The 26,851-nt window shown below is 38.6% G+C and overlaps 1 protein-coding gene across 2 annotated transcripts in view; it reads left to right on the forward strand.

The window, feature by feature from the left end:
* Window positions 1-26,851, forward strand: part of LOC134527934 (protein dopey-1 homolog) — a 195,259-nt gene that overhangs the window by 78,525 nt on the left and 89,883 nt on the right. For both annotated transcript variants that reach the window (XM_063360975.1, XM_063360976.1), the window contains exons 16-18: window positions 5,202-5,316; window positions 7,497-7,679; window positions 24,723-24,856. In XM_063360975.1, coding sequence (XP_063217045.1) covers window positions 5,202-5,316; window positions 7,497-7,679; window positions 24,723-24,856 — 432 coding nt within the window. The remainder of the gene's footprint in view (window positions 1-5,201; window positions 5,317-7,496; window positions 7,680-24,722; window positions 24,857-26,851) is intronic.

Consider the following 26,851-nt stretch of genomic DNA (forward strand, 5'->3'; position numbering starts at 1 on the left):
GTGACGCTATGAGAAACGTTTTCACAACCTGACGCCAGAGCGCAGCAGATTTAAGATTGTTTACCATGCTTTATTTCCAATTTTCTTAAGAAAAAATGAAGTTTAATATTTTTATCGTTGGTTAATTTATGGATTCAGTTTATTAAATTTTCATACTGTATATCTTTTAACTAATTGTAGTTGGTTTTATAACAGCTAATACTTGTTTAGGTGTAAACTTTTATTTTGTCAATAGTTGACAACACTTCATCTAATGTACCAATATCAATGTATCTGCAATGTGCATTTGCGCGGAAAGTAACATAATTTGGCATTTTGTTAGGATATGTTTACGTAGGCAGGCTTGGAAGTAAACTTAAATTTAATTAATTAACGTCGCTGTAACGAAAATCGTTTATGGCCTACTTTATAAGTGTATAACTGTTGAAGTAACAAATGGAAAGATCAAGCTTGGAAAAAATAACATGTCGTATGTAACTTAACCTCAAATTTTTTTTTGTTTTGCAATAAATTGTTATTCTGTTTCATGATGTGATGTTTTAAGTTAAGATAGTTTCTGTTCGTTAAATAATCTTAATTACTGGTATGTTAGTATCCGTTTATATTCAGTGGTGGTGAATTTTTTCAATAATGACCAAACCAGGCCACACAGGAAAGTCTTCCTTTCAGGAACAGTGGCTTAATGAACCTTATTTTAATGATTGGTTACATAAAGTCCAGGGTGACAAATATTCAGCCTCTTGCTCTCTTTGTTGCAAGGTGTTTTCATTGTCATCAATGGGGCGGACTGCAGTTGTGAGTCATATAAAAGGAGCAAAACACACAAACTTATGCAAGAGCAGTCAGCAATCTTCTAATATACAAACATTTTTGTGCCCAGCTATAAGCTCATCTTCACATGCACTAGATGGTGTAGTTGCTATGACTCAGTCTTCCAGCTCAAATTCAGCTCCTGTTACGTCAGTGAAAAATGTTGGATGCATACCAGTGACTTACAGAAATGACAAATGTTACAAGCATGCCAATGCAGTCTCTTGAAGATCCAACTAAACCTACTGGTATTCATAAGTATTTGCTAAATGATGACATAACAAAAGCGGAAATGCTATGGGCAATGCAATGTGTGATGACTCACAAATCCATGCGAAGTGTTGCTACAGATGTTAATCTCTTTGTTCATAATGTTACGATCGCGCTTGTCTGCAGTGCTTGGCATCGCCGCGCTCGTGCGGCCTGTCTGCGCCCCCTTCCACCTGCATCCTCTCCCTGGTATCTCGTGTCATACTATCGCGCGACATCCTGACCGTCGCAGCGCGCACCTGCCTCAGATCGAGTTACTTAAAAGAGGCCGCACTGCGGAATAAAAGGACTTAGACATGTTTATTGGCGCGTTTTGTGGGAACCCGATGCTTGTTGCGTTTATCGGCGTTCTTTGAGCAGCCGCCGCGTCCTTCGAGGACTCACGATGCGTTTCTGGGCATTTCGACGGCGAAGGTCGCCCGATATCTCGGAGACATGCCCGATTGTTCTGGACGGGAACCCAAGGGCTATATAAGGAGGTTGGGCCGACCTTCGAGAGGAGTTCAGTGGGGAGTTCTCCCGCAGCGGAGTTTCCGGGCGATAGTGCCGCGGGTGCGGCAGAGTGGCGAAGTCCTTGGACGAAGGTTCCAGGGCAGAGAGTCTGAGTGAGTGAGTGGAGTCGGGAGTTCTCCTGCGGCGGAGTTTCCGGGCGATAGTGCCGCGGGTGCGGCAGAGTGGCGAAGTCCTTGGACGAAGGTTCCAGGGCAGGGAGTGAGTGAGTTCAGTGGAGTCGGGAGTTTCCGGGCGATAAAGTCGCGGGCGCGGCGGAGTCCCGAGTGAAGTTGCGAGCGAGTCGTCGTGTGGGATCTCGGCGAAGGGTGTGATGGCGGCGGCGGAGTGCGGCGACGGAGTCCCGCGGCGGAGACCCACGTGGGGTGCTGCGGCGAGAGTTGCGCCAGAGGTGCGGCCCAGCGAGGTGTGTGAAACGAGTGACTGGGGAATAGACATTTCTTTAAGTGTAGTTAATTATTTGCCATCTTAGAAGATTAATTGTAAGTGACAAGTAGTGGTAATAAATAAAACTGTGTGTTTGATAAAAATCTTTAATTGGGCTATCCTTTACGAACCCCCGCGGAAAATCGTAACAATATGTTTCCTGACAGTCAGATAGCAGCAAAAATGAAACTGCAGAAAGACAAAATTGCATACACTATTGTCTTTGATTTAGCACCATTTTTCAAGGTAGAAGTTCAGAATTTGTGTAAGGATAGCTATGTAGTGGTTGGATTTGATGAATCTTTAAATAAGGTAAGCCAGCGGCAACAAATGGACATTAACATTTGTTTCTGGGACAGTGTTAAAGATGAGGTGACTGTGCGCTATTTTACATCAGCATTCTTGGATCGTTCAAGAGCAGTAGACCTTTTGAAGGCATTTCAACAATCAATTACACCACTAGATTCGAGGAAAGGTGTACAGATTTCTTTGGATGGTCCAAATGTAAATGTAAAGTTTTTAAGGGACTTGAAGGAGTCTATGTAAGATGATGAAAATGACGGAGGGCTACTCGATATCGGAACATGTGGCCTCCATACTATGCATTGTGCCTTTAAAGCTGGTGTTGGTGTCACAGAATGAAATGTAGTGCCTTTTTTAAGGGCACTTTACAATGTTTTCAAGACTGTTCCATCTCGGCGTGCTCAGTTCACATTGATCACTCACTGGCTGTAAAGTATTTCCTCTCAAGTTTTGTGCTGTACGCTGGCTGGAGATTGCAAGTATTGCTCAAAGAGCTATGATATTTTGCCTCAAGGCATTGTTTATGTTGAAACTGTTCAGAAAGAGAAGTTGGAACCTTCAAGTGCTAGTTACAAAATTTTGAAAACTGAGGTAAAAGACCCTTTGCTTGGCCCCTAAATTAGAATTTTTCACAACTCTAGCTTCAGATTGTGAACAATTTTTGAGAGACTTTCAGTAAGACTGGCCTCTCGTGCCATTTCTCCATAGTGCATTGAGTTCTGTGGTTCAAACTATCATGGCAAGATTTGTGAAGCCAGAGTCTGTGAAAATGTCTGTTGATGTTGACGAAAATGATAAACTTCTTCCAGTCAAGAACACTGACATAGGCTTCAGTACAAGTGCAGCTATAAGATAATGCAAAGGGCTTAATGAGATAGACATTTTGAGGTTCCGCAACGATTGTAAAAAAAGACTTCAAAAATTTGTTAAAAAGATGATGACATGTTCCCCACTGAAATTTAAACTTACAATAGCATTGCCATGTTTTGATCCAGCAATAGCAGCAGATGATGTTGCAAGTAAACGACTCAAAGACATACTCTGAATTATAGTTGACAATAACTGACTGGATGGCACAACTGCAGATAAAGCAATGCAGCAGTACAAAACAGTTTGCTCCAAGAGGGATAACAAAAATGCATTAAGCACATTTGTCAGATCAAGAGATCGTGTGGACCACTTTTGGAAAAATTTGTTGAGTAGTATTGACAGTGAGACTGAAGCATTTTGGAAAGTGCTTAAAATCATTCTCATTATGTCGCACGGTAATGCCAGTGTTGAGAGAGGATTTTCGGTCAATGCAGATTGTCTTATAGACAATATGAAAGAAGAGACCCTCGTAGCGCACAGATGTGTGTATGATGCTGTCAGCTATCTGGGTGGGATTCAGTCAGTGCCATTTACCAAGCCTATCCTCCACATGCAGCACGCAATGCACATGCTCGCTTCACAGAAGCCCAGCAGGAACGCAGAGCAGCAGCATCGGCCCAGTTAGAGGAATCTCATCGTCGCAAACTAAGCGATTTGGCTGTGAAGGAACTGGAAGCCAAGAAGTGTAAAATTCTTGAAGAGGCTCGTGCTGAAGCCAGAAAAATTGATGATAAACTTGCTGGTTTAAAAAAACTGTGAAGCTATGAAATTAAGTGATGTGCTTACTGACAACGTATATCGGTGTTCTTATATTAATTTTAACCAAATTGATTGGATGTTATATTATTTTACATAATTTGAACTAATTATTCAGATTTTCTAAGTTTTTCTTTGATATGACAAGTTATTCCAGCGTACCTTTTTCCGAGAAAAATTTCCACATTTGTGCAGGTATAGTAATATTATATTTATATTATTATATTTTTAAGTGTAATTTAGTATTACAAAGAACGCATAGACTTAGTATAGAAAATTAGTTAAATATTCTGGAAAAATGAAAATAAATTTCTGGAAAACCTGGAAATACCCAGGAATTTTATTCTAGGGTTGGAGTAGTCACCCTGATTAGAACTAATTGCTATTCGGTCGTAAAATCAGCTAGCACCATCATCATTTTGAAACTCAATGATGCATGCAAGCTGATTGCTATGTACTCAATATGAAATGAATATCGTAAGGGGCACGTCTAGTTGGGGTTTATGTGAGTTAGTTAGGCGGGATGATAAGTGTGACGCTCACTGATATTTCTAGCGTGGTATAGCCTCTAAGTGCAAGGCTCTGAACTGGCACGCAGTCTTCTCGTCATCATTGGACAATTGTGAAATTTGAGCGATGACCGTAACATTATACGGTTAATAAATGAAGATAAAGGTGTAATGCAAGTCCCTTGAGTGCTTTCAAGAATCTGTACTGGTTATTTTACACCTAAAAATTACTCTAAAACAATTTTTTAGCCATTTTAACTTCATTAAAAATACAGTTTATAAACTTAATCCAAAATCAAAAGTACTGCATTGTTTTTCCTGAAGCTTTGTGCACCGTATGTGTGCCCGGGCAGACAGCGCCCTTAAAAATCGATAACATTCTTGGAAAACTTGCCACTACTTGAAGGTAAATCATAACAATTTTTGAATTAAGGAATGACTTTCCCTTGTGTCCAGCCTTTCAAATATTTGACTCCTATATTCGGTAGGGCATATGTATTATTTTTGTCTACGGTTAATATTTTGGATTTATTTATTATTAAAATAAAACCGATATTTTTTTAAATTAAAATTTTTTCAGAAATATATGTTTTAAAGGCAACAGGATGTGTATATTTTATGAACAATACGTTTTTCGAAATAATTAATTTAGTTGGAGCTGCACCGACAATGAGTTTTCACTATATGTACCAAGTAAAACAAGTATGCTTGAGTGTTGCTAATGTTTTTGTTGTATTTTGTGTGCAGAAGCAGTATGTACCTGGAAGTTTTGATACTGGTGTGCCTGTACTTTGCACGTAGCTTCTATCCTAACCTGGGACAAATGAGGCTGACCCAAGATGAGCTATCAGGTAACAGACAGGTCTGTATAAACTTGATAGATGTGTAGGAAACTTGTATTTAAATGGAGCATAGAGTTTTGCTTGTACAATATTACATTTTTATTGGCAAACTCAACTTTGCATGCAAAATGTGATGTGATATATGTTCTACAGTCATATTATTTCTTAATTTTTAACAGTTTAATGGAAATAGCCTTTTCTAAAATCAAAACCGTTGACACTTCGTGTAATAAATGGTTTTGATTTTATTCCTTGTGATTATGGTCTGCCTGATTTTCAGAGTACAAGTATTTGAGATTTAAAAAAGTTAAATATATTCAACTAACTACATGCCTGAGATCATAGCACTCAAGAGTTCATTACATATATCTAATAACTGCTTTATCATTCTTGTCCTTTCATTTGATTTTTTGTATTTAAAGACAGACAATAAACTAAGCAAAAAAAGATTTGTCAATGTAAAAATGGATTTTGATAGGCATATGCAAGTTCAGATTCAAAATTTTGAAGTGTGGTAAAAATACTATTCAGTCTAATATTGACTTATAAAATGTGGTACAAGAGCAAACAGTTAAACTAGAAAAATTACGTTAGAACGTCTCATACTTGCAAGACGACAAACAACAGTGATAGTACAGGGGCCGTTGCACCCTTACAAGTTTAACTTGGCACGTTGCAAAAGGAAATCATGAACAGAGAGATTATTCAAACATGGCTAATCTCAACAAGAAAAACGCCAAGCCAGGGGAAGGCAATTCCGCGGGGCCACATTGCAAAACAAATGTCAGCAAAGTTTATAGTCGGCAAGGTATTTGGTTGTTCCCAACGCAAGACTACGTAAAAGGTTAATCGTTAGCTCTAGAAATGGACGCACCTGCAAAAACACAAAATTTACTGGGAACAGAGCCCGTTACGTTACGTTCGCCATGCATGGCTACAACATGCAAAAATCAACGAAAATTCAAATACCGACCATGACGGAGCCCAGACGACCAGTACCCGCAGGCAGGGCAGGCGACTGCGAAGCGACAGACCCGAGGCCTAGTGCCTCGCACCCTTATATATAAAACATAGATGGTGCTTAAATCACGGCGCTGCGAACGTAGGTGGGAGAGCGCCGACGTCACACAACCTGGAGGAGGGGATGTCCGGGGGGGGAAGGGAAATCGGTGCACACGACCTCAAGAAGACGGCGCAGCCTCTTCAACCAGTAGAGTTGAATGTTAACTTTCAGATACCTCATTTACATAAATGTATACCGTAGGTAGTTTCCAATTTGTGAGTTGACTTGACGACTTGGAGGAATATTACATCTCAGTTTTTTGGTTTTGAAATTGGCAAATCAATTTTTGTCTTCACATAAGACGTAAGGCCACTTGGTCTGGGGAATGAAAGTATGGAGGTAGCACAACCTTGCGTATCGACGTATGACCTAAATATTTTAATTGGCATTTCATGAGAAAATTGTGCATGTGAATAGAAGCTGCATGAATAAGATAGCTTTAATTTGTGCCGACACTCACATGAGAATAATGGATGGACAGCTGTGAAGGATGGGGAGGCAGTATGGAGAGGGCGAGATGTTGTTTGGCGCTGTGCTCTAGCAGCGTGACAAGGTAATCAAGTTTTGTGGGGAGCTCAGTTTTAAGTAAATTGCTTTTAAATTCTGAAGCATAGTCAAAAACCATATATATTGAAATAGGTCATATACATCACCATCAAGTGAAAGTTATAAGTATAGATACAATGATAAAAAAAGAGGCTCATGCTGGTCACGTCATGTTAAAAATAGCTCTCCCCATCCTCCGTGTAATAGCATCATAATTACGGCTGATGGTCGGAGTCCATGCAACAGTGACATAAGTAGCTGCACATAGAGAACCTGTCCAAACTAATGATGCAAGTAGCTGTTTTAACCTTCTGAAAATTGCTTAAAATTATCATTTTATATGCTTGAAAATATGTTATGGTCTACTGTAGTATGTATAAGTGTAAATAAACTAGTCTCTGTGTTTTTTTTTTTAGATATGTTTTTGCTGTAGCTTATTAGTGTAAATACTTTAGCTATGTTGATTTTTTTTATCAAACTCAAGCTAATTTCTGATGTCATAGTAGATAACTATCAATACTTCAGCTGTGTGAATTTTTTTCCACATAGAAGGGGAAACTGAAAGCAGGAAATCTGATTTGTTATGCACAGGTTCAGCTGGCCAGCACTGAACTGCTGATGTTGATTTGCTCAGAGCTGATCCTGATAGTGCGCGACAGTGGGAAAGGCTTCGCGTGCTACATTGCAGATGTTCTGTCACGCTGCAAAGTGCAGAAAGTCGTGTTGCACTGCGTGCTCTCGAGCGTACACAGCATGAAGACTGTTGCTGAAAAGGTATGCTTAGTCACTACATAGGTTTATTTTTTATTTTTAGTAGATATTTTACAGGGATTTTGAATCTTTCAACACACTTTGATTACAATTTTTTTTAAGTAGCGTTTTTACACCTCATGAATAGGGTCATTAGAGACAATTACACTCAACATCATAAATCCGGGATTATGGGCCCATAGTAAGGAACCATGCCAGCAGTGGTCTGGAGAGATTCTGGAAGCCACGGGAAATTTAAATTATATTGACCAGATTTGGATCTAAGCCAGTGTCCGAATGCACGTCCTTAGCCTTTCCACCATGCTACCTTGCTCCATTCTTTGACAGTGATGTTAAAACAAATATACATAATTTTATTTAAGCTTCTTAGTGGTAGACGTTTTTCTGTATAATGTATTTTTTTCATCTGCCGGGCAACTGACGAGACAGTATGGTGTGCCAAGTGGTAACATTGCCCAGTGCTGAACAGAGATGCTCTGAAAATACAGTAGGGCCATTCCATATCAAATCAACCAATAAAATAATTACCATAAACCTTGAGGTTTTCAAAATGTATCATATCTTATGATTGTGTTCTACTCATCAGTTTTAACAAAATACAAAGTTTTAATTATTTTTTTGGCCTTATTTATTTTATCTATACATTTTTTGAAAAATTAATAAAAAATAATACAAAAAACTGTTTGTAGGAATGGTTTGAAAAATTTAAAGCACGTAACTGAAAAACAGATTGTCCTAGAAAGCTCAAATTTGTGTACCATTCTCTGTAGAATTACAAGGGGTTTAATTTAATACATAATTTGAACAAAACCACATCACTTTATACTTTTTTCGTCAGAAACTCAAAAACAAATTCTATAAAAAAATGGAAATTTAAATTTTGATGAAAAAAATATATAACTTTTATATTATACCTCTTAAGTAAGTTGTCTAAAATTTTTCATGATGGTTTTCCAATGGTGTCATATTTGAATGATTTTTGAATTAGATTAGTGTGTGTGAAAATTCTAATTCATGACTTGTTGCATTATAAAAAGCTCTTTTTTGTTTAAACTTGCCTTAATAATTGATTCTCCATCATACCCTAAAAATTTACTTTAGAAAAGTTAGGTCTAAATAGGGTGATAATAGTTTCCTTGGTAAATATAACAACTGGACCTAACAGGAGTTACTCAAGTAGTGATATGTTTCTTTCCTGTCACAACTTTTAACCCTTTCACAGCTTCCTCCTACTAGGGCTCTTTTCTTCAGTCATTGTGTTGTGAGTTGTCTCTGCTCTGTGTAAATTCATGAGATACAAATGGATAAACCGGGGGGTGAATATTGTTGCAATCCTTTTAATAAAGATAGGCAGTGGGTCACAAAAAATCTAAGGAATGTCACACCATGGATGACAAAGCAAAATAATATTATTATTGAAGATGGAATGAAAATTTTTACTTCTTAACACTTAAGAGTTAGTAAGAAACAATCAAGAGTTAGTAAGAAACAATCATACTTAAGTTCTGGAAGTGGTACAAATATTTACGATGAACCATTGGCTGAAAATGTAAATACACAATCATGCTGCAGCAAAGATGATCCATGATCCTGAGTATATTGATATAGAATCAGGTTTAAATTTTTGAATGCCTCATTGACATCAATAGAAGAATCACCTGTTGAAATAAAATGTAAATAAATAAGAAATACTGCAAAAAAACTGAAAAAATTAAATTAAGATTTAATGATATTTTTTTCCATGCTGGCAACATAGAGGAGGATAACGAGAATTCACCAGACAACTCACAGACAAAAATTCTTTTTCAGCTAAAAGAAAACTTTGCTATGGCAAGCAAGAGTAAAAAACTTAAGATCTTAACAATTTTACCAACCAGTTGGTCTTGTGCAAGAATGGAACATGAATTTGGTATTAGTAGAGACCTGAAATTTTCGCGATCGCGATAACGCGAAAAATAACGTGAATTTAATTGATTTTCGCGAAATAATACGATTTTGTTTAGTTTTCTGTATACACGTGAAATTTTAAGAAATGTACGGTAACAAACTTGGTTTCATCTTGAGTTCGCTGGCATCGCCATCGTCAGAACTAAAACTAACCACCTTAGCGGTAGCCTGCCACTGTTTACGTTTCGAAAATCACATACTTTACATGTATGTATGGAAGAACGAAATATATTGCTGCTAAGATGTGACCACAACACAAAATAAACATAATGTACGCAACCACAACTCCACGTCATACGTGAGCGATACTGTTGATGTAATGGCTGGAAGGAGGCGGCAAGTTGTGAGCAAGTGGAACCAGCTTGGCCAACCCTTCAGCAAGAAATGTCCGTACGAAAATGTCATTTGGACCGTATTTCCCGATCCAGGCTCGTACATGAATTTTTTTTTACGATTATATTAATAAAACTATTGCCCAATAATGACTTCGTGATTTAATTTTGCCATTAAATAGAATTACGAAATAAACGAAATAAAATCTTGTTCTTACACAACACAGTTATGGAATAAACCTTGGGAATAAACAATTTGTGACGCCACAATAGATTGCATGCTGGGAAGAATCACTTTTTTATCACAAACAGCCAGCACTTGGCAGTCATGCGCATGTCTGCCGTAAGGATCAATGCTATGTGTTTGTAACGCGATTCCAGCTGAAGTATAAGATAAACACCGTACGTCCGTACATTGCCACTTCTTTCGTTTAATGTTTTGTATTTTACTGCTGCATGATAACATTAAAATAAAATAACTTGAGTTTGTGTAACAATATGCCGAAAATAGCTGCAAGTGCGCGGCAACGTGCCAACGATTTCAAAAGCTACGGGCTATATGCACCCGATACGGCGACGTTACTGTGCAAATTTTGTAATTGTAAAGTCGCATTTGAGAGAAAAGACACTGTGATAAAGCACACTATGAGCGAAAAACACATAACTAAAAGAAAAAAATATGAAGATGGGTGTGCTGATAAAAAAATTCAGATCGCTTTTGCAGAGTGCTTTGGTAGTGCTAAACCTAAAAAAGCAGACGTCAAACATTTGGCACTGAGGATAACAGAGGCCTTCGCTAAAGCTAACATACCTCTTCAAAAATTGGATGATCCTAATATAAGGGCATGGTTAAATGAATTTGTGGCAGGTTCTGGAGACATGCCTTGTGTCAAAACACTGAGGGAAAAGTATGTTCCTAAACTTGCTGAATACCACTTTGAAAACGTGATGGAAATTGTTAAAGATAAACTAATTTTTATCTATTCGGATGAGACTACAGATAGTCAGGGTAGATGTGTTTTTGTGGTACTCTTTCTAGTGCTCCAAGAACCAGTATGCGTACCTCAGGTAGTAGTAGCTTCAGTTAATTTTCTTGCAAAAGCGGATGCGACCACATGTGCACAAGTTATTTCAGAATGTGTAAATAAGTATGAAATTTCATACAAGAACATCAGAGGTTTGGTTACAGACTCAGCTCGCTACATGACAAAGTGTGTCAACAGCTTGCAAGTTCTGTATGGAGATCACGTACTCCATATTCAGTGCTGGGCCCACAAAGTTGCCCTAGTAGGAAATGTGTTGTCATGTGAACTTGTTGAGGTAAACAATGTCGTATTGAAGGTAAAGTCTGCCTTTTTAAACACTTGCAAGAGGAAACACCAAAATTTGCAATATTAAACTGTGAAACCAAATAAACTGTTTCCAATGCCAGTCAATACTCGTTGGAATTCATGGTTTCGTGCAGTGTTCTACCTGGCTGAATATTTTTTGGAAATCATTAACGTTTTCAGAAATAGTGACTTTCAGGAAACTATCAATGCAGGAATTAAGTATCTGATCATGCTTTCAGACTGTTCTTTATTTCAACGAATTTCTTCCGGAGGACCATAAATATATTAAAAGTCTGATTTAGTGAATACAAATATGACAACGAAACGATAGCCAAATACAAAACAAACGACACGACTGTATGCGGCCCGCCATCTTGCCGAACTGTTTATACGACACGCAAAAGGGGCAAGTAACACTTCACACAACAAGGACATAAGTCACAAAGTCCGAACATTCCGCCCCCGTTGTTAGCTCCAGGTAACAAACACAAAGGTATATACAGCAAGGAAAAGAAAGCAATTTGTTACAGATTACATGATCTTGTTGAATTCTGTCCTAGATCATAACCATTGTCCACTGGCAAAGGGCACAGCTTAATCACCGGACGTTGCAAGACACTTGTAGCAGTCCGGATAGTAGCCACCCGGGGAATTCGGTCTGGTCCTGGGTGAAGAGCTTCAATTCGAGCGAGACCCCATTTGAGTGGAGGGGTGTGCTCATCTTTGATCACGACCAAATCTCCAATCTTGGGCTGACCACCTGGCTGTGTCCATTTGCTTCTCTGCTGGAGTGAGTACAAATATTCCTTTCTCCAGCGTTTCCAGAAATCTTGAATTATACGTTGGACCAGCTGCCAGCGATTTAATCGGTTAATGTTGAGGTGGGTGATGTCAGGTTCGGGTAATGATGTTATGGGCTGTAGAATCAAAAAATGAGCAGGTGTTAGGACATCAAGTTCTGACGGGTCTGAGCTGATCTCACAAAGAGGACGAGAGTTTAAGACCCCTTCGATGCGAATCAGGATGGTCGAGAGCTCTTCATAAGAAAGGATCTGTAAGCCAATGACTTTAGTTAAGTGGCTTTTAACAGACTTCATGCCAGCCTCCCATAACCCGCCAAAGTGCGGTGCTGCTGGGGGGTTGAAATGCCATGCAATTCCTTCCTCACTCAGCTTATTGCTCACTTCAGTGTTATGGGTTGTCTGTCTTACCAACTGGTAGAGTTCTTTGAGTTCTCTATGAGCTCCAACAAAATTAGTTCCACAATCACTGTAAACGTGGGCTGGCCTTCCCCTTCGAGAGATGAAGCGAGAAAATGCTGCCAAGAACAAACTGGTTGAGAGATCAGAAACCAATTCCAAATGTAGGGCTTTGGTGGCAAGACAAACAAACAAGCATAAGTATGCTTTTGTGGACTTGCAACCACGAGTGCGAGTCGTGGTAACCTGAAAGGGCCCACCATAGTCCACACCAGTATGGTGAAAAGCAGTCACTTGTTGGACTCTAGGAGATGGAAGTTCTCCCATGGTTGGAGTGAATGGAGAGGGTTTAGTGCGGAAGCACTTAATACACCCACGTAAAACCCTTTTGATGACAGAGCGTGCACAAAGAATCCAGTATCGTTGGCTCAGGATGGCTTGCAAAGTTCGAGGACCAGGGTGCAAATGTAAACAATGAAAATGATTGATTACCATTAACGTGAATGGGTGATCTTTGGGCAACAATATAGGGTGTTGAACAGAATAGGGAAGGGATGCCTGACTTAACCTCCCTCCTACACGGATGATACCCACATTATCCACGAAGGGGCACAAGCGCCGAATTTGATGAGAACTGCACTGCCCCTTGTCCAAGTTAACCTTATCAGCTGCAAAGCATTGTTGGGCATGTCTGATGCAAACTTCCAAGCCCCTTTGCAGTTCCGTAGTTGTCAACGGTCCCAGAGAACGCCTTTCCTTAGGTTGACGACAGTTGTCTGCAAACCGAAGGCAATAAGCAACAACACGCTGCAGCTTGCTGAAGGAAGAGAATCTGGCAACAAATTCTAGGGATACCTCTGTCACACAACTTATTGCTGTAAGTTTTTCTTCACATGCAATGGCATCATCAATTACCACACTACCCAGGGTATCGTTTGGCCACTGGCTGTGAGGCTGTCTAAGCCATGGGGCTCCAGACCACCACAGAGGATGATCAATAAGTTGTGAGGGCAACAAGCCACGGGATGCACAATCTGCTGGGTTGTTTTCAGTGCGAACATGTCTCCAGAATTCCTTATCAGTTAAGTCCTGTATGATGCTGACACGATTTGCCACAAATGTTTTCCATCGGTGGGGTGATGATGCAATCCAATGAAGAACAACTGTTGAGTCTGACCATGCATACACTTGCATGATGTCCAGCACCCCCTTGTATACATTGGTCACAAAACTGATTAGCTTGGCTAACATCACAGCTGCACACAACTCAAGGCGAGGCAAAGAGATCCTTTTCACTGGTGCTACTCTTGATTTTGCCATCAATAGTGAGACCTTGATTCCACCATCTGAAAACATTGATCTGAGATAGATGACACACGCATAGCCAACCTCTGAACTGTCGCAAAACCCATGCAGTTCATGAACAGCGTTTACTGAGCCTGATACACACCGAGGCAGTCGAAGTTGTGACAACAAAGACAGTTCAGACTTAAAATCACACCACCTACATAAGACCTCTGGAGGAAGCTGTTCATCCCATCCTGCTCCAGTGAGCCACAACAGCTGTACAAGAGACTTGGCATACAAGAGGATGGGCGTCAGCCATCCAAGGGGATCAAAGATCCTGGCGATATTTGAAAGAATTGCCCTCTTGGTGCTTGAGCTGTTTAATGGAGTCATCTGATAAGAAAAACAGTCTGAGCTAGGGTTCCACTGTACACCAAGAACTTTCACCACAGCTGGCTGTTCTTTGTCAAAAGACATAGATGCTGGGGATTGTAGCTGGTCTGAGGACAGCCATTCAAGCACTTCACTATGAGTGCTGGCAAACTTCCTGAGATGGAAGCCACCAGCTGCCAACAAAGCAATAAGTTCCTTTTGAAGAGCAATGGCTTCTTCAACACTATTGGCCCCTGTGACAACATCATCCACATAGAAATCAGACTTCAAAACATGAGCTGCTTGAGGGAAGTTACATTGCTCATCTTGGGCCAGCTGATGCAAGGTGCGAATTGCTAGATAAGGGGCAGATGAAACTCCGTAAGTAACAGTCTGCAAACGATAGTCCACTATAGGATCGGTTGGAGAACAACGCCACACAATTCGCTGGTAGTCTTGATGCTCCTTGTCCACCATTATTTGCCGATACATTTGTTTGATGTCTGCAGTGAATACAACTTTGTGTACACGAACCCGAAGCAGAATTTCTCGAACATCTGTCTGTAATTTGGGTCCGGTCATCAGCATGTCATTTAGACTCACGTCTCGCTGGGTCTTAGCAGAAGCATTGAAGACAACGCGCAGCTTGGTGGTGGTGCTTTCTGCCTTGATAACTCCATGATGAGGAAGATAATAGGCTGACTCAACATCATGCAATGGGTTGGCAATGACATCCATGTGACCACTCTGCAAGTAGTCCTCCATGAAGGCCTGGTACTCGGTACGCAGTCCAGGTTGCTTGACCAGACGGCGCTCCAAGGCCTCTAGACAGCGAACAGCGTGTGCTCTTGAGTCTCCAAGTATTGGTTTAGGTGAATGGAATGGAAGGGAAACCACGTAACGTCCAGAAGGTTCTCGATGGTGAGTGGTTTTAAAGAAAGCCTCACAGGCTTCATCTTCTGGCGATAGATGTGCACAAGTGGGGAAGTCCTCTATTTCCCAAAACCTTTCAACCACAGTTTCTAGAGATGGCGGAGGGCACATAGTCGATACGAAGAGAGTGACACTATGGTTGGTTGGTTCAATGGGACTGGGCACTTTACCCATAAGAATCCAACCAAAAACTGTATCCAATGCGACCGGTGAATCCACATTTTTTACTAGCTTGTGCCCCGTGAGTATATATGGAAACAAATCTGCTCCAATCAAAATATCAATAGAACTTGAAGTAGCAAATGTCGGGTCAGCCAAATTCAAATGAAGTACATGATCCCACATGTCAGAATGTACAGGAAATGTGGGCAAATCTGCAGTTATTTTCGGTACAACATATGCAGCAAGTGGCAGTTGTGGGTTTGTTTTGCCAACTGGTTTAATGCAGCATTTAACTAATCCCTTTGCTGTGTGTAAGGGAGCTTGTGATAGTCCATAAATTGGTAAGAACGCCTTCTGACGAGTCAACCCCAAAAGCTGGGCACAATGTTCAGTTATGAAGCTGGACTGACTGGCTGAGTCTAAGACTGCTCGAAAATTCTGGTAACCACCGACACTGTCCTGTACATCCACCAAGGCAGTGGATAATAACACGTTTCTGGGTTCTGATTGACCAGGTCTCTGAGCTGTAGCCAATGCAACAGCTGGTGTAGGTTTTGTTGCTGCAGATTCAGGTGGAGAATGCTGAAATGAAGTTGCTTCTTCTTTCAAAAGTGTATGCGTGTTGGCTTCAGTGAAGTGCAAAAGCGAGTGATGTCTACTCTTGCATGAGTGACAGCTGGTTTTTGACCAACACTGTTTCATTTGATGAGATGCTCCCAGGCAGTTTAAACAAAGGTTAAGTCTCTTGACAATCTGGTAGCGGTCTTCTGGCTTGCATTGTACAAACTGTGGACATTTGTAAAGTGGGTGGTCACTGTCACATACACTGCACTTTACAGCAGAATCAAATGTGTTTCCAACAAACAGTGAAGTGTGTTGTGAGCGAGACTGAGATACAGTGCTATAGTTTGCCTGCCTTACTCGATACCCTGACTTACTGGAGGCTCCAGACATTGCCTCCGAAGCCCGGCGATGACTTTCAAGGAAGGCTAAAAACTGAGCAAATGTAGGCATTTCTGTGTCACTCACAGAAATATGTAGTTCCCATTGTTGACGTAAATGGTTATCTAGCTTCCTCTCCAAAAAATGTAGCAAGAGTGGGTCCCAAGAATTTACTGCTAGTTTCATAGTACGCAATGCAGCCATATGTTCATTTAACACTGACACCAAGACACTTAATGAAGCAGGATGAGCAAGAGACACTGTAGATGCCTGCATAATTGCATCAATGTGGTGTGACACAATAAGCCTGAGATTTTTGTATCTCTGTTCAATCAAATTCCAAGCTACTTTGAAGTTCTCATTGATCAATGGCAGGGATTGGATAAGAGAGAGTGGTTCTAGTGACAGTGATGTTTTAAGGTATGATAACCTTTCAATATCGTTCAAGTGAGCATTGTTTACCACCAATGTGGTAAAGAGGTTAGAAAAATTAAGCCACTCTGTTGGATTTCCTGAGAAATGTGGTAGTTTTATAGCTGGAAGAGTTACTTGAGATGGGTTGTGCGAAGTTGGTGCTTTCGTGCCGTCATGCAATTTATTCTTGTTGCATGTGGCAATGTATATTGCCTGAACACGATAATACGTGTCGTCGAAAGCATTTAGGCGATCACTGTGCTGTTTTTTATTGAAATCCGGGTCATCTTTGAGCAACATCTCCAAAGACAAGTGATCGTCTTCAAAACAAGTACGCAATTGTGACAGATCACGACACGTTGCGATAAACAACTCACGTTGCGTATCGTCACTCATCACTTTATCGGCAAGTGCATCGGCACGACATAACCTGTTTTCCCCACGCTCGAGACGAATCTTTAACACTTCTGTCTTGTCATTCATTTTGCCGTTTGATGCACAAAACAGAAATAAAGGGAATGAAAGTTTGACAAATAAAGTATTCACCAACACTGCGACAACATGAGATCAAAAAAAAAACGCTATCACAATAGATGAGCGTCACGAGACACGACACAAATACACGCACGATTACTGGTAAATATCCGGCCCGTGTGGACCAAATGTTCTTTATTTCAACGAATTTCTTCCGGAGGACCATAAATATATTAAAAGTCTGATTTAGTGAATACAAATATGACAACGAAACGATAGCCAAATACAAAACAAACGACACGACTGTATGCGGCCCGCCATCTTGCCGAACTGTTTATACGACACGCAAAAGGGGCAAGTAACACTTCACACAACAAGGACATAAGTCACAAAGTCCGAACACAGACAAAGAAGTATCCGTAATTTTAGCACAGTGTATTTTTGTACAGCAGCTTGCTTCTGAAATAATGGATCTGCTAACGAAACTTGAAGGGTCTAAGTACCCTACATCACATACTATGTATGGGGATCTGGAAAATATACAAAAAGGTTTGGACTGTGCAGCAAAGGGTATATTTTCCAATACTTTCGAAAACAGTAGTGTCCTCAAAAATTTGAACACCACTGACATTGCACATGTGAAGCACTACTGCCAAAAAGCCACAACACTGTGCATGAACAAACTGCAGACACTCATGAACAGTGATCCTTGTGCACATGTTTACAGGTCATTGAACCAGCTTTTCAACCCTAAGAACATTCTGCTTAACAAAACTGAAAACATAGTTACACAACTAAAATCCATTGCTGACCTGAAGATGATAGACAGTGTTGACCTTTTTAAAGGGTACCAGTCTCTAAAAGATGCAGCAGAGTCACTGTGCAGAGCTGGTGAAGTTGTTGATGTAGTGAAAATTCTCACTGCACTGACAACTGACTGTCAACAGTTTGCTTCAGCTGTGCTTAAATCAATATGGATGCCTACAAATAATGTTGAGAGTGAGAGGTTGTTGAGTCACTACAATATTGTTGTTTCAGATAGACGGCAGAACTTAAAAGAAGAGAATATTGAAGTGTTTACAATGCTCTCCTTTGACGATTGATTTTTTTTTTTTTTTTTTAAAGAATTTTATGCAACAGTTATGTTAAGCTAATGTGTGTGTAAAATTGTTACAAGGGAATTTTTAACACATAGTGTCCATTACTGAAATGAAATTTGTTTTTGTGGTTCTTCATATGATGAACAGTACTTTAATTTCTTATGTTATGTACTGAACAATGCATTAAGCTACCAAGTGACTAAAAAATTTCTGTATGGAAGTTTCACAGTCAGTGGTGAGCCATTTTTATGTACAACTGGAAATTTCATGTTTGCATTGTTATTTACTTTTGGTTTAAGCAAATGTAAACAGTGTGTTTAAATTAGGATAATTATAAGCTATGCCAAAGAAAATTAATTACGTAACAAATATTAAGCCTATACAGTTACAACTATTTAATTTAATTATCCAGATAAAAAAAAATAACACCGCTTTTTGGCAAAAATAATACAGCTTTTGGCCAAAAATAACACTGCCAGTTTCAGGTCTCTAGGTATTAGTAACTATATGTTTAGAAAATTTAATAAAAAGAAAAAAAGGAGTGCTATTGACATAATAATGAGGATGTGAGTAGGCAAATGCGTGGAAAAAAAGATATCTCCATGGGTAAGGACACTAAGAATAAGCCAATACATGATCAAAATACCTAGGTTGATTTTGGGAAATCTGCATGAAATTTACAATATTTTAAAATCAAAAACCCGTATTTAAAAATTGGCTTTTCAGAGCTTGCAGAACTGAGGCCCAAGAACTCCATTATTGCTGGTGCCAGTGACTCTCATTCTGTCTGTGTTGCACTGTCAACCAAAATATAAAACTCATGTTTTCAGGAGGTATTGACACTTCCTGGCTCTGAAAGTCCTCTATCGAGTTACAAGAAATATATGGCTAAAGTTATGTGCAATCCACCATTACAGGCATGCTTCCTAAATGAATGTGATTACTGTCATGATATTAAAGACTTTAAAAAGAAACTTTAACCAGGTGTTTTGAGGAAGAAATGTTTGACATTATTTACAAACAATAAATTACTGTTGACCGGTGTAATTTTGAGACATTTAACAAACCATTTGATGAGTTTGTTCAAGAATTTGACAATCAGTTGAGTAACCTTAAAAAACATGACTTTGTTGCTAAAAAACAAAAAGGTTTTTCTCTGAAAAAAATATTTGTTGGAATAAAATGAAGCTGTGACATTGGATTTTGCTGAAAATTGTTTGTTTGAGGGTTTCATTGGAACAATTCTATGGCTACTGTGCATCCTATTGTAGTATATTTCAAGGAATGCTTTCAAGAAACAGGAAACCAGGAGCTAGTTCACCGGAGTTTTGTATTTATATCAGACTGCCTAACTCACTATACTGTCATTGTTCATGTTTTCCAGAGAAAGTTAATCGTATTTCTGAGAAATTATTTGCCAAATTTGAAAAAGATGTACTGTTTTTCAGATAGTTCAGCTGCACAGTACAAAAATTGTAAGAATTTTCTGAACCTTTGCTATCACAAAGAGGACTTTGATGGACTTGAGGCAGATTTGCATTTTTATGCCACATCACATGTTTCTGACAGAGTAGTGGTTTTGGTGAAAAGGTTTGCTGCCAAAGCCAGCCTCTAAAATCCATTAAAAAAAACCTTTTCAGCTTTTTCAGCGGGGTGTGGAAAATTTTGCCATCCATCACATTTTTTTTACGTAACCGATGAAGAGTATATAAATGAAGAAAAGATTACAAAACCATGATTTGAAAAAGTTGTGGCAGTTCCTGGGACCCAGAAATTCCATGCCTTCATCCCTATAGATCTAAATATGGTTAATACAAAAATTTACTCATTTTCTGATGTTTCTGAAACACATTGTGTACAGGTCAGCTCTGGTGATGAAGACATTCCATTTGAAGAAATTGTAGGCTTCTTCGCTTGTGCTTACGATAAGGAGTGGTAGTTGGCGCATGTTGACTCAAAAGATGATGTTGAAAAGGAAGTTTGTGTTTCCTTTCTTCACCCAAAGGACCATTGCCATTATTCATATATCCTAAGAGAGCAGATACCTTAGCACTGCCAATAAACTATATTTTGTGCAAATTGCATCCAACCACAGCAAAAGGTAGTCCCTACCAAGTTCCAGCAGATGAGATGGCCAAAGTAACACAGATTTTGGCAAAGAAAAGAACGCAACTAAATCTGAAGTGCTATAATTATAATTATAATAATAATAATAATAATAATAATAATAATAATAATAATAATAATAATAATAATAATAATAATAACTACAACAATAATAATTACAGCAATAATAATATAAATAATAATAATAAACTGTTTCTTGAGTGTAAAGTAAGTTGAATTTTTTGTTTGAATAAAATTGGGAAAATGAAATTTAAATTAAATTGAATATTCTTTAAAAGATTCATTTTTATTTATGCTAAAAGTAATGAATACCATCATGAAACTTTGTACAGAACTTACTAAAAAGAGGTTCGGTGTGTGTTTGTGTGCATGTGTGTGTGTGTATATATATATATATATATATATATATATATATATATATATATATATAAATTTAATTTGTAATTTTAATGAAATATATTATATATTTCATTAATATTACAAATTCAATTTTATTTGTTGAGCTTTTGGGAAAAAATATAAAGTGATGTGTTACACTCAAGTTATATTGTGAAATTAAACTCATGACATTCTAAAGAGAATGGTACAATTTTGAGCTTTCTAGAACTAACAGTTTTAGCGTTCCATGCTTTTAAATATGTCAAAAGTTCCTAAAAACTGGCATTTCTTAATTTTTCAAAATTTATAACTCAAAAAACAAAAGTGGGAAACAATTCAAACTTTTTATGTTTAATCTGTTAAGTTAATACTATCTCATATAAAAAGTTATAAAGATCTGAAGACATAATGTTTTGACCATTGGTTGTTTTGGTGTGGAATGACCCATTAGAGTCTTGATCAATCATGTTAATGGGTACTGCGGCAACCTCGGATAAGCAAAATCTCAAATAATATGAATATTATAAGAAAATCAGCTTGGTTTTCAGTTGGCCCACTGGTATAATTTTCGGGATAATGATTTTTAAGCTTTTCTTCAGTGTAGATCCTTTCATGTTACTCCATGATTTGCCCAACCAGTAAATGGTATCGTTGAAGTTAATTTACTTTAGACTTTTGAGAACAGTTATATTTCTAGGCCCTCAAGCAAATGTTTCATTAGTCTTTTATTACAATGTTTGCCTAAATAAAGGCCAACCTAAACAAAATCTAACCTCTAAATTCTGATGTCCCTCCACCGATTAACAAAATTTTTTTTTCTGATTAGAATTATTTTCACTGACTTAAATGCTCAGTTTTCTACATCCTTCACCTTTGCACATACTTCTGGCAGACCCTATATTGGCATACTGCTGCACTGTTGTTTTGTCTTGTCTTGTTAGGCATTGTGTATAACATTGAGTTTGTAATTACAGTCACAAGAGTTTTCTTTGTTTTGTAACCTGTGATGCTGGTGTTCCAAGTTACCACATCTTTAGAATTTCTCAGTCAAACTGCTTCACCCCTCCCCCACTTTCTTCTTCTTCTTCTTTTTTTCTTCTTCTTCTTCTTCTTCTTCTTCTTCTTGGTCTTCTTCTTCTTCTTCTTCTTCTTCTTCTTCCAATTGAAGTGTTTTCAAAATTTTCCCTTTTCTTCTGTTATTTTTCAGACAGCTCCAAGGATGAGCGACCAAAATTTCAAAAGGGTGTGCCACCGTTGGGTGATCAAAAATTCTATAAGTATTTTCAGAATTACTCTATGGAGTATATTTCCTAAAATGCCAATATCTATAATGTCAAATGTGGTCTAGTTGGGCGCCGTGAAAACTCTATAAAGTACTAGTGCTGTGATTGTGTATGTAGCACAACTACTAACCTCTACAGAATATTAACTAAAATATGTCTTGTTATGTTGATAGTGAAAATAAATTATTCTCAAGTTGTATGTACTGGTGTAGTTTGACTCAGTGTGAATACCAAACAATAAAATGTCGTATAATTCCTTAGCAGTATGTCTCCTTCTCTTTGGGTGTAAGTATTCTGACCTTAAAATCAACAAATATAAGTAGTGGGTTTAAAAGCATTAACTTCTCTATGACTGCTGATCTCAGTGTAATAAAAACTAATTATTCTTTCAAGACAATCCAAGCTAAATATTTCTGTCTATCTGGTTTAACATACACATGATATGTAAGTATGGTTATCAATCGGAAAAATAAAATATAATGAAACTTTAACTTTTTACTAGGGTCAAAATCATGGTTGTATGGGTGACAATACTCTTTTGCAACATATCCAACTGTAACATGAAAAGTGACAGAGTCAATGATTAGCAAGCAACATACAAATACCTTTGAGACAATTATTCATGTTTAAATAGGTTTTTCATTAAACAAAATTTCAATATCCGTTATACTTAAATGTCTTTCAGAACTAATTACGTTTTACGTAATGGTATCACTGAATAATAGTTTGGTTATCAGTCAATATTTTAAATATTATTGAAACACATTTTAACTGGCAAATTAGTCTTTTCTTTGTTTTTACTAGCTCAGTCTCTTTCGGTAGATCAAACTGTCTCAAGACTTCTGGACCTGGGGCTATTCTTTAAACATTCAAGACAATTAATGACTTTAACAGATTTTAACTTTGATATCGTACATATTACTGATCAATGTCAGTTAACCAGGTCCAGTATGTACAAGCTACAAGTCTTTACGTAGTTAAGTAGTATTAAGTTGTTTTTGCGAGTTTCAAATTAGGTCTTGATCGTAAACATCATAGTTTAAGATATCTTGCCATTAAAATAGGACAGGTAACTTCTCGCTGTTCTTGTTAATTCGGGGATGGGGCAAACAAACCTCGTCGCGTCGTCACAATACCAAGAGGCTGTGGAAAACCTCTCCGAACCCCTGTCTCTCCTCCGATGTTGCTGGTTAGATCTCACTCTCCTCCGATGTCGCTGGTTGGGTCTCCGTCTCGATGCACCTCCTCTCGTGCTGCTGGTACTCCAGCAGGACTGGCGTCGGTCACCTGGAGTCGTCTAGAAGGATGATGTCCTCCGGTACACCGTCTACGATGCCGTCTACCGCTGTCGAACTCCTTCCATCTCGAAGATTGATAGTCCTTTTCTTCTTTTCTTCTTAATTCGTCGTTGATCCAGTTCTATTTATGCTGTTAGTCAAAACTTATCGTCGTCGTCGATTCTTTAGTAGAACTTCGAACATCGGTAACTACCTCTTCTTCATTGTGTAGTTCCGGTATTTATTATAAAATCATCAATTTCACGTAGATTCTAGCTATTCAGTCGTCGTACCAATGTTTTACGTGATATTCTTACATTCATTTATGACTAAATCACGGAGCTCTTTCTCTCTAATCCTTCTCCCATGATAGTAGAACAGAAACTCTAGTTCCAATTTGTTTCAAACAGTCAAAGCTTTCTCTATTGAACACTCTCCGAAATCACACTGGAAATACTAAATTCTTTAAATAAAATATATGCGCAGTCGAGCGTCCAATCACATATACTCTTTCCTCAGTAATGACCCAAAAACAATATTAAAAGGTGTAAGCTCATTTCCTATTCGTCGCCGTTTAACAAATGTTTGCAAAGACATTTCATAAAATTATTACTTAGATAAAACATGAAAATACTTAAAGAGTAAAACCAAATTGACCTGACCATAGAGATACAATACTGGTAAATATAATTCATAACAGGACTAAGACAAAGTCATAGAGGTAAGAAGTAAAATAATAAACATAAAATTCATTTCTATTGAGGGCTTCTCAAATACCTCTATACAATCTTTCAGAATTGTAGGCAGTCTGGAGGAATAAAAAACACCCATATTCATTCATCATATTCTTTACTTTGTATATATATTGTTAAACTTGCTACCAAATATTCAGTTAGCACATGTTTTTCTCATTTGTTGATAAAGGAGAAAAAAATTTCTATACAGAAATATATTTCACTGCAATATATATGAAATGGTGAATTACAACTAATTTTAAAACAATGATAGAATTAATATTAACATGGTTTTATGGATGGTGAATATTATTCATGTGATTTTACTATTTTTTAATTTTCAAGTCTACTCTGGTGTTTCTTGGTGCGCTCACTATCTCAGACCACCGTATGTTCTTGTGAGTCGTTTTTAATAATAAAAACACCTGCCCTGCATTTGGTTTTATACAATATTTTTATTCAGTCATTTTTCTGGCTAAAATTTACATGATACATGATATTATTTTATATTACATAACAAACTATACAAATTCAATTTTTGTTTTTTCATCCATACTCTTTGCAGGACGAAATTGCAGTGGTAGAATCATGTGGTTGAAAAAATTCCATCTCATCCAGAGTATCATGTAGCATCTGAAAATAAGCGCAATAAATATTTTGATGAAACTTTATTTGTAAAGATAGTTTAATTTTGTTGCCTGATATTCATTTCCCCCTAGACTTACTATGTACTCTATTATCATTATTTTCACAGGTAAATGGTGATAAATCTTCATTGACCTTCACTGAGGAAATAGTGCAGTTCAACAACCCACCAGTTGATAGGAGTGGAGGATGCAAGTTCCGCTCATCAGATTATGCAGAGGGTTTCCAGATCCAATTACTAAGGTGTGAAAAAAACATTATACAGTATAAATTTGTAAAAATTTTCCATATGCTTTCGGTTTCATAGCTGCTCTACTGTTCTTGATTTACTATTTGGCTTTCTTAATTTAATGACATACAGTAAAAATAATTCAAAATTACTACAATAGAATGAATGTAGATATACAACAACATTATGTAATGTACGCTGGGCTTCAGATAAGCACTCAAAAAACGAATAAGTAAATAATGCCTTGGAAGTGTCAGCCCACAAACAAAAAACAACAATTATTATTACAGAGGTGCCCAGACGTCGTACAAAGGAATTTGCTTATAACCTACTAGAGATTCTAGGAGGCTATGTGGATGGAGGATGTGTAATAATGAAATAACAAGACTGCTGGTTTGATTTATACAACTGCCCTTTTTCTTTTCTTTTATCTTAATCTTTAAGTACACATGTAATAAAATACAATAATTACAAACATAAGGGAGCCCCAGGGAAACAAAATACATATAAAAGAAAAAACAACCATATCTCTTAAACTTGACCCTGGTTTTATGTGAGCTCGCAGGCTCAAAAGAAAGACAATTACATTTTGTTTTTAATTTGCTTTTGAAAAGAATTTAACCAAATCCTATGTCCTGAAAACTGGCGGTCCTGGCACCGGAGGTTTCTGTAGATTAAAGTCCAGAGGAATTTGATTTATGAAGAAACTGGACTGTCGACAGGTGTGGGGAGAAAACTTGTGACAGCATGAGCCTAATCATGGACTGCTAATTTTGGCAGAGTAGTTCCATTCTAATTCTTGTATGCAATTCTTGAACCCCGCCTGTAACCAAAGTCCCAAATTGCTTAGACTGGTTAACAGGCGGCTAAGGCTGGGCAAGACTACGCCCAGGGAAAAGCCAAAAAGAGGGGGGGGGGAGATATGACCACCACTTACCCAAAACAGTGGGGTGAAGTCACGTTAGCTGGCTCCAGGAGTAGAGTAGGCAACTCCCGGCACGGAAGTCCGCGGTAGACATGACGATAAAAGTGAAGAAATAATTTGGATCAAAAAAACTAGCACGGGCAGCCAAAATTTAAAAAAAAAAGAAAAATAAGGCATCTATGCCTTGACGTTCGAGACTACATGATGTAGTGTCAAGTCTTGGAAATAATATTGAGGTGTACTCTCGCGAATCGCGACACATGGTCCGTACTGTCCAGATGCTGCCCGCCGAATGTTTAAAAATGTGTCGGCGCGCCTAATTAAAGAAAGTAAAGAAAGTTACAGCGCCCATCCAAGGAGGGGGGGGGGGGGGTGATGTGATGGCCCGAAGGTATCCGAAGATGCCCGAAGGGGCGAAGCAGACTGCAAAAACTCTCGCCGCGCGCTCACCACAGTCGCGGGTGAAGTTAGGTCGTAATCGCACCGTGACTGCTTCCATAGTCAATTATGACAAGCTGTCTCGTATGGAAGGGATCTAGTGCGCTCTGGCGGCCAAGATGAGAAACTGGCTGGAGGGTCACAGAAACGTCTGCTGGAGTGCAGTGGGCGCACTCGCAACCAGCGGACAGAGCAGGGTTAGGGATTTTTGCCGCTGCTAGGCTTCACTGAGGGCTCTGTTGAACAAGGGTGTATGTCCTTGGAGAGACCATGTACCCTGCGCGGGTTCACTGGAGGTCGATGCTCCGGGTTGAAGTTCCCGAGAAGCCACAGGTGGGAGATGAGGTGGTATGAGAAAACATGTTACATTGTGTTTTTTACATATGCTTCGCCCCATCCCTTTGTTTTTATTCACTTACGTTGTTATTACAACATCAAGTAATCGTCTGTCACCTCAGGCTCGGATATTATTCTATCACTTAATTACAAGTTAGCGTTTCGTTGCCGTACCCACAGGCACATAGTTCCAACGGTGTTTGGGCAGAGTAGCGGTGTCTCAGAGTTGGAGCATCGGCGGGCGTAGTGACGTTCTCTGTGCGGCAGGCACCGGCGGACTCCGTGCTGTTACTCACCCTCGAGGGTTTAT

The sequence above is a fragment of the Bacillus rossius genome, chromosome 1 (genome assembly GCF_032445375.1).
Source record: "Bacillus rossius redtenbacheri isolate Brsri chromosome 1, Brsri_v3, whole genome shotgun sequence".
NCBI classification, from domain to species: Eukaryota; Metazoa; Arthropoda; class Insecta; order Phasmatodea; family Bacillidae; genus Bacillus; species Bacillus rossius.